Source organism: Alexandromys fortis, unplaced genomic scaffold, assembly GCF_014885135.2.
Source record: "Alexandromys fortis isolate MF-2015 unplaced genomic scaffold, M_Fortis_MF-2015_v1.1 scaffold_93, whole genome shotgun sequence".
In the NCBI taxonomy this organism is placed as follows: Eukaryota; Metazoa; Chordata; class Mammalia; order Rodentia; family Cricetidae; genus Alexandromys; species Alexandromys fortis.
In genome coordinates this window covers 3,038,300-3,049,448 of record NW_026067970.1, presented here as the reverse complement: position 1 = coordinate 3,049,448, position 11,149 = coordinate 3,038,300, and the positions used below count along the sequence as shown (strand labels likewise).

At 53.5% G+C, this 11,149-nt stretch overlaps 2 protein-coding genes across 3 annotated transcripts; one reads left to right on the top strand and one right to left on the bottom strand.

Moving 5' to 3' along the window:
* Window positions 1-1,414: 1,414 nt before the first annotated feature.
* Window positions 1,415-6,351, bottom strand: Evx1 (even-skipped homeobox 1). The gene is made up of 3 exons (XM_050155530.1): window positions 5,391-6,351; window positions 3,659-3,915; window positions 1,415-3,134 (listed from the first exon to the last, which is right to left on the bottom strand). Exons 1-3 carry the CDS (start codon window positions 5,815-5,817, stop codon window positions 2,595-2,597), a joined length of 1,224 nt encoding a protein of 407 aa, XP_050011487.1. The 5' UTR covers window positions 5,818-6,351; the 3' UTR covers window positions 1,415-2,594.
* Window positions 6,002-10,616, top strand: LOC126509565 (uncharacterized). Of its 2 annotated transcripts, XR_007594189.1 has the most exons (4): window positions 6,261-6,365; window positions 6,835-6,916; window positions 8,497-8,570; window positions 8,719-10,616. XR_007594189.1 is itself a non-coding variant. In XM_050155531.1 (2 exons), exons 1-2 carry the CDS (start codon window positions 6,002-6,004, stop codon window positions 7,077-7,079), a joined length of 609 nt encoding a protein of 202 aa, XP_050011488.1. In that variant the 3' UTR covers window positions 7,080-7,596. The 2 variants fall into 2 exon arrangements, 1 of the variants encoding a protein (XP_050011488.1); XM_050155531.1 differs by lacking the exons at window positions 8,497-8,570; window positions 8,719-10,616 and having other exon boundaries at window positions 6,002-6,365; window positions 6,835-7,596.
* The last annotated feature ends 533 nt before the right edge of the window (window positions 10,617-11,149 follow it).

The following is an 11,149-nucleotide window of genomic DNA, read 5'->3' as shown; positions in this document are numbered from 1 at the left end:
AAAAAAAAAAAAAAAAACAGTCCCATGTTAGGGTCCTTGTCTGGTCTGTCCTGCCCCTTATACAGACAGAAATTGAAGCCAGAGATGGACAGTGTCTTCATAGTCAACGCCACTCTCCCAGACAAAGTGGGGCATGTCAAGCCAGATGGCATGGCCTGGTGCAGGCGGCTAAGCTCTTTGTGGAGTGGGGGGCCACAGAGTGAGAAGTGGTGCCTACCGTCAAACCGCAAACCCTGGCAAAAGGGAAATTTCATTATGAAGTAATGAGTAATTCCTCCTGGCAAGATGTATTGTTATATCTTCCACTTCAATTTGGAGGAAGAGAGGCTCAATTACCCAGAAAATACAGTCAATTAAAGGCTGCTGATTGGACACGAGGCCGGATCATCGATCTTGTACTTTCCAATATCGCTGCAGACACCTCATTTTCCCTCCCTATTAACTGAAAATACGCCTGGCATTAAGGCAACCCGCAGCCCATTTACCTGTCGCAAGCAATCTCTGCCCAATGCCGAGCAACTGCAAAATTTGCTGGGATTTGGCACTGGGGAACCTCTGGCTTTGGAAGGAACTTTGAGGGCCCAGGGTGGGATACAGTTATTGGGTGGAAGGCTCCATATAGGGGCCACTACATACAAGAGGGCAGAGGGCATTCGTGGTGTCCCCACCTGCCCACCCGAGACACCAGCAGAGAACCCTCGCTACTATACAGTCTAAAGTTTCTTAGCCTTGATAATGAAGGCTCTGGAGCAGGGATTCTAGAATGAGTGGGTGTTTGGGGTGACTTCCAAGCACTACCTGACCCTCTTTAATCTTACCCTGAAGTCCCAGAATTCCATCCTTCAGGTGGGATATCTAGCATGTGGATGGATGGCACCAAGACTATTCCAACCCTCCTGCAGGGACTTCCTCCTATGGATGAAGGCTTGACCGTACCAGCAAGCGTAGCTCTCTGAAGTAGTCTGGCACGTGTCAGTGCCCACTTATCGCATCTGGGGTTGGGCTGGAAGAAGGTCTCAAGATGGCAAATCTGGGCTCCCCTACTGGAGCAACTGAAGGATCCATCCATTAGAGGGGTGAGCCCTAGGCAGACTCAACACTTTAGGGGAGGTCCCATTTATCTATTGCAAGTCTCAGATAGTCCCAGAACTAACCAAACATACACCCAAGGCAGCTGGAAGACAGCCCTCCATCTTTCAGCAATGTCTGTGTGGAGCCTGCCAAAGTCCAACAGGGACTTAGGAGACCCCTTTTGTGAGCCCATCTTTTTCTATCCATGTCCATGGTAGCTAAATTGGAAATTCAAAAATAGTAAACATGCTCCCTGATTGCAAAAAAAAATGTTTAAATGCTAAAGTAAGAATCGTGTTCAGCTTTTATTGCAATATGGTTAACAAATCATAACAGCAAATTCTTTGGGCTGCAAAGGAAAACCCCAGACCAAACCAAATTCATGCCCTACAGGAAGAACCACTCCCTCCCAGTGGGGTGAAGCTTGCATTGGGTGATTAAAATTGTCCTTTTCCTCAAATGCTGGCTAAAGGAAGAGTACAGGAGTCCATGTGCGGCTCCCTAATAAACCCAGTGAAGGGTAGAGACAGGGTCCTCCAGAGTGCTGAAGGTTTCTACAGGCAGGTGAAAGCCAAGGCCTTGTCTGCAATGTGCAGTGTGGGGAGACAAGGAGAGGATGTAAGTCTCCGTTCCCTAAGATCTTCCCAGGGTGCCTTGTTAGAACAGCTCTGCTCTGGGCTTGGTGGCCCAGCAGAGTGCCGATCATTATTATACATACATTCAACATTCAACCCTCCTCACACATGACTTGCTAATCGGGGTGTGTGCTGGGTTAAGGGAGAAGAGGTTGGTCTCCTAGGGACCCTGGAGCCCCTGTAGCTTCCCTGCAACCTGAAACAGAAAGGGAGAAGGCTGGTGTGGCAAGTTGAGAGACATCACAAAGGCAGGAATACTGAAAGAGGTCAGGGGCTGGCAGAGGCTAGATCAGAAAGATGCTGGGCTCCAAGAAGGTGAATCAGCCCCAGGTTCCTTGCCAAGGGGCAAAATTCTCCCTAGCAGTAAATCATCTCTCCCCTAAATGGCTGGTATGTTGCCATCAACAAGCCCCCTGCCACGCTTTGGAAAAGCTCCTGAAGATTAATCTTTACCTGCTCTGCATACACAGCATTTTGTTCCAAGAGACCGCGATTTCCCTTTTCAATGCTTGCCCTTGACAGGAGAGTGGGGGCCCAGGTACAGGGTATGAGGGGCGTGGGGGTGAGTTGTTGCTGCTGAATTTTGTTTGGCTGTTGAACCAAGGCCTCCACCTCTGATAGCGCCGTGGTTTTGGTGGAGAATGGCAAAGACGGGCCTCCCCAGAGGAAGCTCCCACAACCTCTGCTTTCCCACCCCATTCCCGCTCCCAAGTAGATGGCCACTGCCACTTCCGGGGCTCCTGGATTCTCTAGACTGAGTTCTTTGTGGTGCCCTCTCCTTTCTCCCCTCTGCATTTGGGAAGAGGGTTGGTAGGTGGGACGGTGGAGGAGTCCGGAAGGGCCCCCCACCCCATGGCGTCCTGCTGCCAGCAGCCCGAGGGCGACCCCTTATCTTGTGAGGGGCACCTCCTCTCTCTGGTCCAATGACACGGAGGAGGCCTTGCTGAGCACGGAGGGGGCGAACGTGAGGAAGGAGTCCGAACGGGAGGTGGAGGCACAAGTGAAGTCCGAGGCTGCAGCGGCCCGAGGTGCCAGCCCATTGGCCGGGCTGCTGTGGCAGGCAAGGCAGGAGCAGGGGCCGCCGGCCGAGGCGCCCAGTCCGTGCGCCGGGCCGGGGTAGAGCGGTGGGTGGCGGAAGGCGCACAGCAGTTCGGGTCGCGGGTAGGGCTGCGACAGCACGCGGAACGTGTCAAGCGGACGCAGCGGGCTGCTGAAGGGCGAAGCGCCAGCCGAGGCCGCGGACGCTGCACCCAAACCCACGGGCGAGTAGTAGGGCAGGGGCAGGTGCGACGGGAAGGGATAGGGCAGGCCGCCCGCGGCCGCCGCGTGGCTCATCATGTACGTGTAGAAGGCGGGGTCGGCCGGGTGCGGCCACGTCATGGCCAGCCGCTGACGCTTGTCCTTCATGCGTCGGTTCTGAAACCACACCTGGGGACACAGGAGGGGGGTGTTGGATGACTGCAAGAGACCCAGACCCAACTCGGGATGAGCACCGGGAAGCAATACCTATAGGGCGGAAAAGAGCCAAAGCCAACTCCGCCTGAACAAGAGCAGGTCACCCACAGCCATCCCAGATTGAAACCGTAGGAAGGAGAATTAGGGACCTGCTCGCCTACCCCACTGCGAGTGAAGGTGCAAATCGCAGGACCTGCCTCGATTGGTCTGAGGAGGTAAAAGGCATTTCCCCCAGATTTATGTCCCATTTCCTCCCTGTCCTTTGAGACACTTCCTCTAAGTCACCTGCCTCGGTAGACTATTTGCCTAGGAAAAGGACAGAGTGACCTCGTGGCAGCAGAGGCGGCCTAGGGACCGTCAAAGGGCAATTCTGCACGGCCCGGATTGGAAAAATCCAGGCCTAGACTCCCCGACTGCAATTCAGGAGATAAGTGATTGCCATTTCCTATCTACTAACCCTGTTTTATGCCCGCCTCGAGCGTCCTAGACCAGCATACCTTGATGGTAGTTTCAGGAAGGTTTAGGGCTGCTGCCAACTCGCATCTCCTCGGCCTTGATACATAGTTCTCCCTGTAGAATTCTTTCTCCAGCCGTGCAATCTGCTCCCGGGTGAAGGCAGTGCGGTATCGGCGCATCTGGTCACTGGCGCTGCAGGCCAGGGTGCCTTGTGAGCCGCTACTGCCGCTGCCACCGCTGCTTTTGGGGACCTCGCTGCCACTGTTAGGACTGCCGCCAAGTGCATCAGAACCCGACCCTGCACAGGAGCCCAGAGCACACAGGTGCATACACAGAGACACAACACAAACAATAGGGACTTCAGGCTGAAGGAGAGCCATTAGGAGAACCCTTCAGCTACCTTAAGTCACTGATGGGGGGGGGGGGGGGGGGGCGGACTCTGGAAGCATAGGCAGAAGGTCTTGAATGATTGGAATAGAGGGTTTGGGGCAACTTTAAAGTGGCTGTTTGGAAGACCTGGACCTGAGGCATGCTGGGTCTAACCGCTTCCAATCTCCTTTCCCCTTCTCTTGCCCCTGGGTACAGCAAAGGGCATAATCCCTGGGCTCTCTGCTCCAGTTGGCAGGGATGGCCAAGGATGGTGCTGGAACACTATGAACTCTTGAGGTTGGTTAGGAGATTGTGGATGGTTGGGCATGCATTGAGCGCTCTTGGGTGTGTGCCAGAATTCCTGCACAGGTGTGAGAATGGTGGGTTGCATACATTGCAGGAAGGGTAGATTTGAGTGCAGGTTGTGAGGACAGGGTACAGTAGAGAATCTAGGTTACGCTGGTGACGTGATGGTCGGAGAAGGAAGTTGGTAGTCAACAAGGCCGTGTTGGCCTAAAAGTAGGTGCAAGCCTTTCCCACCCATTCCTCACGGCTTTGTGGAGGTGTGTCTGCTGATGGGCTCCTGTTCCCAGCTTTTCATCCCTAGTAGAAGTTGTTGGTGTAAGAGAGAGGCTCCCTTCTGAGCTATCCACCCCCACTCCCATTAGCTCCTGGTGAGAAGGTTTCTGTAGTTAAAGTATCAACCCCTTAGACCCACCCCAGAGAAGGGTGGGGCTCTAGCCCCCTGCAGCTGCTTTTCCTTTGGGTGGAGAAGTGAGACCGAGGGAAAGGGGGAGGGGAGGGCCCAATCCCCGCCTTTTCAAATGCAACCGGAGACCAAAGGCAATTAGACCATTGGGACCATTTCCGACCTGGCGCCGCCAGCCCGGGAAGTGACAAGGTAATTTGGACCTCTGACCGACGTGCAAACTGGTCGGAGGGCTGCAACACTCTGGAGACCAGAGTCCGCCACGATTTTACGGTCCTTTATATACTCTTGGCTTCCGCGCCTCCATGCGCCTTGCACCCCTCCAGTCACAAACTGCCCAGACTAGCGTTTGATCTTGCCTTACCCGATGCAAGGTGTCTTCCCTGCTCAGCAAAATCATTCCTACAAAAAGCTGGGGTGGGGGGTTGGGTTGCGTTTTGGATCCCTCAAGCCAAGACTTGTGTCAACCACCCTAATATTCCTGAGAGCTGTCACTCTGAGTCCCACCAATACGATAACACAAGAGACCCTACACACACCAAGGTGCAGAAAGCATAAGAGTTGTTCAGGTGTCCCCCCCACTCCCACCCCAGCCATCCTGCCCCAAGGGAAAGGAGTATCTTCCACCTGCCCTGAGATGAAGTAAAGTGTGGGCGCAGTGCGTGGACCGGGGAGCGGAGGGGCAAGGTGGCTACCTTTGCTGTGCTGGTACTCGGCGTTCCCGTTGGCGCAGTCCGGGGTGCAGCTCACCTCGATTTCTTCATAGAAATCCGATTCGGTGTCTGAGCTACTGGGTTGCCCTTGGCCAGAAAGGCTGTCCGCGGAGGAGACTGGGGGTCCCGGGCCAAGCACCGCGGCTCCGGAAGACCGTGGCTCGGCGGCCAGCCCTGCAGCACCGCCTGCTAGTCCATCGACCGGCTCCTCCTCCGGGCCTCCCCCGCCACGCTCCCGGGCAGACGGAGGGCCGGCTCGCGGGCTCAGGCAACCGTGGGGCACCATCTTCTCTGGCGGTTCAGGCAGTGGGCTGCTCACGGCTTCGGACAAATTAGAGACCCTTTTACCAACCAGAGTGCCAAGCTGACCCCCATCCAGAAACAAAACCATGTCCTTTCGGCTCTCCATCCCCGGGCTCTCCGGAGGGGGGAGGGGGATGGCCCCCAAGTAAGCTCCTAACCCCAGGCTCCCTGGGATCTTGGCTGAGAAAAGGAGTTAAGGAGGCCAGGAGACTAGGCGGGTGCCAAGTAGCCCCAGCGCGGTGTCTTTGGCGACCGCGGAGATGGCAGTGGGGAGCTAGGGTCACCTTGTGATGCGAGCGCTCCTCTGTGCCGCACCGCCTCTGGGAGGAAGCCCCATTGCCCTCTTCTTTCTAAGCTGTCATTCTCCTGCTGCAATCGTCATTACAGTACCGCTGGTGACGCCACTCGGCGAACGCAAGTGGATAAATAGAAACGTCTGCCACAGCGAAGATGAAAGGAGACCCGCAGCTAATGGCTCGGCAGTGATGCGCCAGGTGTGGGCCTCGCTCGAATGGGGAGGAGAGTGTGAAAACAGAGAGACACACACACTGAGAAAGGGAGACACCCAGGCAGAGAGGATGCAAATGGAATTCCGCAGACAGAAAAGGGAGCGCTTAAGGCACGCAGCGAGTTCCACAGGGGCTGCGGGACTCGGTAATTGAGAACGCTTTTGAAATTTTTTTGTTGTTTTGACTTCTATTCTCTTAACTTGGTGTTTCGATCTAATACTAATGGAAACATTCGTAGCTGCTTTTTAGACGCTGCTTACAAACCCGGGTTCTCTGAGCATTAATGCAACCGCCTGTCCTTCAGCCGGCTTCAAAAAATTTTTTACAAGCTACTGAAAACTGTAACCCCCCCTCAGGTTGTCTGGAGAGTTTGCGGTACCCTTTCCTCCCTCGTCTCCCCAACCCCACCTGTCTCTTTTCTAAGAACCAAAGTTTATTTTTCTTACCCAAGAACCAAGAGATAATCTTTTTCCCCTCTTAAAAAGCTGGCCTTGGGTGCTGACTCGGTATTCCAGGATTTAAGAAGAAGAAAATCCCCCCCCCCCAGATAATCTGGCTAAAATTTGAAGTGTTCGGTGATTTCGTTGTTTTTGTTGTTAATTTTCTCTCCCTAGCTAGACTGCATGACTTGACTTGGCGTTGGCTATTCACAGAAGAAAACATCTTTTGGTTCCTGCGGTCTCCAGGCTATTTCAGGTATGTCGGATGGGGAAGGGGTCTGAGTGGTCTTTCTTTTTCTACGGTGTCTTTTAAATATTTGTTCAGAGGCAACGAATTCCGCAACAAATGGCTTGTTCTTAAGGGAGAGGCGCTGGCAACCAGGGGCCCTACTCTGGTGGCACTGAAGGCTATCAGGTAGGAGAGGGTGCTGGCCTTTACTGGAGGTTTTGGGGCATCTGTGGATAGAGTGGGGAGTGTGACAAATGGCATCAGCAGGGTTTGAACTTGTAGGGTCCTCTCTAGGGCTCTGACAAGAAGAGATGTTCTATATCCAAAACTTGAGGATAGAAGAGAAAGTCGTTGAAATGTCTTGAAAAACCAGGTGATCAGCAACTGGGCTGTGGAATTCTGGGACTTGCTGTTCTGGAGAGGGAATAGACTCTCCTTTGGAAGCCTGGCAGGTGGGATGGGTCTTTTTCATCTTCTAGGTTTAGCTCCCTCTCTCTGGCCCCTCTGCCGCAGTTTCCCCCAGTGAGCAGCGGCCTGCCCACCCAGCTGAAAAAAAAAAGCTCCTCCTCTCTGCCTCTAGGCAAAGCCCAGGCTTCTAGGAAAGTTTCACCAACTTCTCTCAGCTCTCTCCTCCCTTGTTCTCATTTTCTCACCACCTTTCCTTTCCTCAATCTTTCTCATTTGGGATTAGGAAGCGATGGAAGAAGCAAGAGGTTGGGGCTGGGGGTGGGCGGTTTGTCCCCCCCTTACACATTCCTGCTCTCCCCTTCTGTTATGATGCCGCAAATATTTGTTAACCTTGCCTGGAGGACAAGGGCAGAGGACCATGGAGGATAGTGTCCAGGAGGTATTTCCACTCCCTATGAGTCCCCAAGCCACTATCTGCTGAACACTGTTAGCCCAGAAATCTAGAGAAATATTTCAGGGGTCAAGAGTAGTTATGTGGGGGGTGGAGAGGGGAGGGGTGATAGTGGGTCCTTTTGCCATGAGGAAGTAGCCACCAATTCTGGCTTGTCCCGCCTTCCTCACTGCAGCCAGAGCCTGTGTGCCCAGCACCTTGCTTGCTCTCTCTACTGTCTGGGTCTGTCTCAGGACTATGTAGCAGCAGCTGCTGCTGCTGCACCAAAATCTTCAAGTGCTGCCTCGGTGTGACACCCACTCTCCCTGCCCACCCCCCACGAACAAACCACCTTCTCACTGCCTCCTAACTGCCCTCCCCCTCCTAGGGAGGTTGGTCCCTAGAGTGACACTGGGCTTCCCTGCCCCGCCCCCAGCTTTGCATTCAATGGGAATGTTCGATGTTTGATCCTGTTTTACTCAGTATTTTCCCTGGAGATGAAAGCAGAGCAGGGTTGTGAGATCAAGGGGTGCCACTTAGTCTCCTTCCTGGGTCAGTCTTATGGAGCAGGGCTTCCCCCTTACATCCCCAGGAGGGGGGCGGCAGCCTCCTCTAAGCTCCCGATCTGGGCTTCACGGACATCCCTCCTCAGCCCACCCCCACCTCCATTCCTCTCCAGACTTCAGGCCACCTTTTAAAAAGCAGCCTCCGTTTGTTTAGATTTTAGGTCCCTACTGATTATCGTCCCCCCCCTCCCGTCCCACTCCAGTGCTTACAGGAAAAAGATATCCGACTAAATGTCACTTCTAAAATAAGCAGTTGGCCGACGTCAAAAGAAGAGAGGTGAGTTTTTTTTTTCCAACGACAGTTGAAAAGAGGGTGTTGGAGTAGGGCACGTTTTCGGGTTTGTTTTGTCTTAGGTTTTTGTCTTTGTTTTCCCCTGCATGGCAAGTGTGCTAAATTTAATCGTCACTGTCGTTGTATTATGAAGGTTGTTTAGTGCACAGAGGAAGAAGGCAGGAAAATTCGGATAGTGCGTGAAGCAGAATAACCCTTCGAAAACGAAGAGGGGGCAACAACAGTCTAAAATGAGTCCGGTCCCGGAGCATCCCTCTCCCCTGCCGCCCCGCGGATTTGTCGTTCTTTCCTCCCTGCTGGGGCGATAGGCTCGGGTGCCGCCAGCTTCTTGCCGCCGATTGAAATTCTCTTAACTTCAAAAGCTGCAGGCTCGGCTTCCGCCTTGGCTAGGAGTGGTAGAGGGTGGCTGGGAATCCCGGAGCGCCGACGGGAGATAAGCCACGACGGTCGTTTTCAATGGGATCTGAAGCACTGTTTCTGCTACTAATCGCGCGGACCCTGGGAAACAGCTTCTCTTCGCTTCTTTGCATGAAAACCCAGCTCCGGAGAGAGGAGGCGGCTGTTGTGGGGGCTGCCTGGGTGATCCGAGGCCCACCAGGTGCGGTGGACAGCGGTCCTGAACCATCCCCAGCACCTTCGAAGCCTTGATCGCGGAGCTTGCACCTGATGAAAGGCAAAGGGTGAAAGTCCGCAGACCTGGTGCTGGAGCTGGAGCCGCTGCTTCCTGCCGGTGGGTGGGTGGGGGCGTTATCAGAGAAAAAGAAAAGAATTAACTTTTCTTTGGTCAAACGTAAGAACAAAGAGAGCATCCTTTTTAACTAGTAAGAGTCTCCCAAATGTCATAGTTACTGTCCTCTGTGACCTTCCAAGCTGTGTCAGGGCTATTCCCTGGAAGTTTCTGTGAGGCTTGATCTCTGCAGCTAGAAGGGCCGGCAGTGGGAGTGTTTATCAGCTGTCCAGGCCTCTTTTGGAGTTCAGAGTCACTGAGTGGTGCCCCTTGGGGGGGGACATTACCCCCACCCCTTGCCGGGAGAACAAAATTCACTGGAAGTCAGACTACAGGAGCCCAGAAATCAAAACTGAACGGATTCCCTACCCCTCTTCTTCCTTGGGCATAGGCTGGGGGTGGGGTGGGGCGAGGTCTGCTGAGGACAGCCCCGGTGGACAGCACAGAACCGTTTCCGCTTCAGAAGGTTGACCTGGAGGCTTCTGAAGTCCAGTTTGAACAAGTGCTCTCTGCCTCTGGGCCTCCTGATGTATCAGGACACAGGTATCAGTGACAAGGAACTGGGTGCTTTCTGCCCCCCCAATGCCTGATGCTTTTAAGAACCCCCAAAGGCATCCAGTTCTGCCTTTTTTTTCTCTGTTCCTTGCCCTCCTCATCTTCCGAAAACCAGAGTCTAGTGGCTTCCTGTTTCTGTTCTGCCATCTGAATAGAGGCCCATATCCCCACTCACTATGAGTACCGACAGCAGTCTAGAGCAGAGCCAACAGAAAGGACTGACACCTGAGGCCCTTCCGAAGATGATGCAAACCCCCTCCCTTGGGACAAGGCCTGGATGGGGCCTGTGCAGTTTGTTCTCTCCTCCTGCATACAAAGGCCAAAGCTTGCTCTAACAGAAGGGGCATGGTCTCTTAGATCATTACTGTTCTGAAACTTGCTCTTTTTTTGGGGGGGGGGGAGGTCAAGACTGGGTTTCTCTGTGTAGCCCTAGTTGTCCTGGAACTCACCCTGTAGACCAGGCTAACCTCGAACTCGCAGAGATCCCCTTGCCTTTGCCTCCTGAGTGCTTGCTGGGATTAGAGATGTGCGCCACCCCAGCCTGGCGAGAGCTGCTGTTATTACAAAGCTGTTGACATCCATGTCTCTTCATCTACAGAAGAGTTCATCAAGGGTCTCTGGTGGGCTGCAGTGCCTTTTCTCCCTCAGATGTAGGGTGACCTAACAATTGGCTTTAGCCAGGGCTTGATGACTGTCAGGCCTAGGCTCCTCATAAGGTCTTCTTGTCTTCTTGCCTGTCTTGAGGAATCCCTCAGCAATGATTTCTTTTCACCCTGTTGAGGTAATATTCCACAGCCTCTTTTTTTTTTTTTTTTTTTTTTTTTTTTTTTGGTTTTGGAGATTTCTCTCTGTATGTATCCTGGAACTCACTTTGTATACCAGGCTGGCCTCAAACTTACAGAGATCCACCTGCCTCTGTGTCTGCCTCCTGAGTGCTGGGATTAAAGGGGTACACCACCACCACCTGGCCCCTACAGTCTTTCTAGAATCTAGCCAGGTCTGGGTCCTTAGCATGCCCTTCCCAGCCTCCAGAGCTCCTCCTTGGAGAAAAGGATCCAGAGTCAGACTGATGCCACCCCTCCACATCATACATTTCTTCCCAGGAGGACAGAGTCCCGTGGTAAGATCAGCCACTGTTCTGTTTTCTGTGGGTTTATGTTTTCCAGCCTCAGCAGGCTTGGGGTGGACGGCACAGAATGAATTATCCCTGGCTTGCAGCCCAGAAGCCTCAACAGGAAGGCAGTACATGCACGAGTAAGAGGATGCTGCTCTCCTCCCTCTG

Excerpts from the sequence above, each read along its gene's own strand:
- LOC126509565 (XM_050155531.1), top strand. The coding sequence starts at position 6,002 with ATGCGAGCGCTCCTCTGTGCCGCACCGCCTCTGGGAGGAAGCCCCATT. Across the intron at positions 6,366-6,834 it reads CACAGGGGCTGCGGGACTCG|CTAGACTGCATGACTTGACT; the intron begins GTAATTGAGAAC and ends TTCTCTCCCTAG.
- Evx1 (XM_050155530.1), bottom strand. The coding sequence starts at position 5,817 with ATGGAGAGCCGAAAGGACATGGTTTTGTTTCTGGATGGGGGTCAGCTT. Across the intron at positions 3,916-5,390 it reads CGAGTACCAGCACAGCAAAG|GGTCGGGTTCTGATGCACTT; the intron begins GTAGCCACCTTG and ends GCTCCTGTGCAG. Across the intron at positions 3,135-3,658 it reads TTCCTGAAACTACCATCAAG|GTGTGGTTTCAGAACCGACG; the intron begins GTATGCTGGTCT and ends CTGTGTCCCCAG.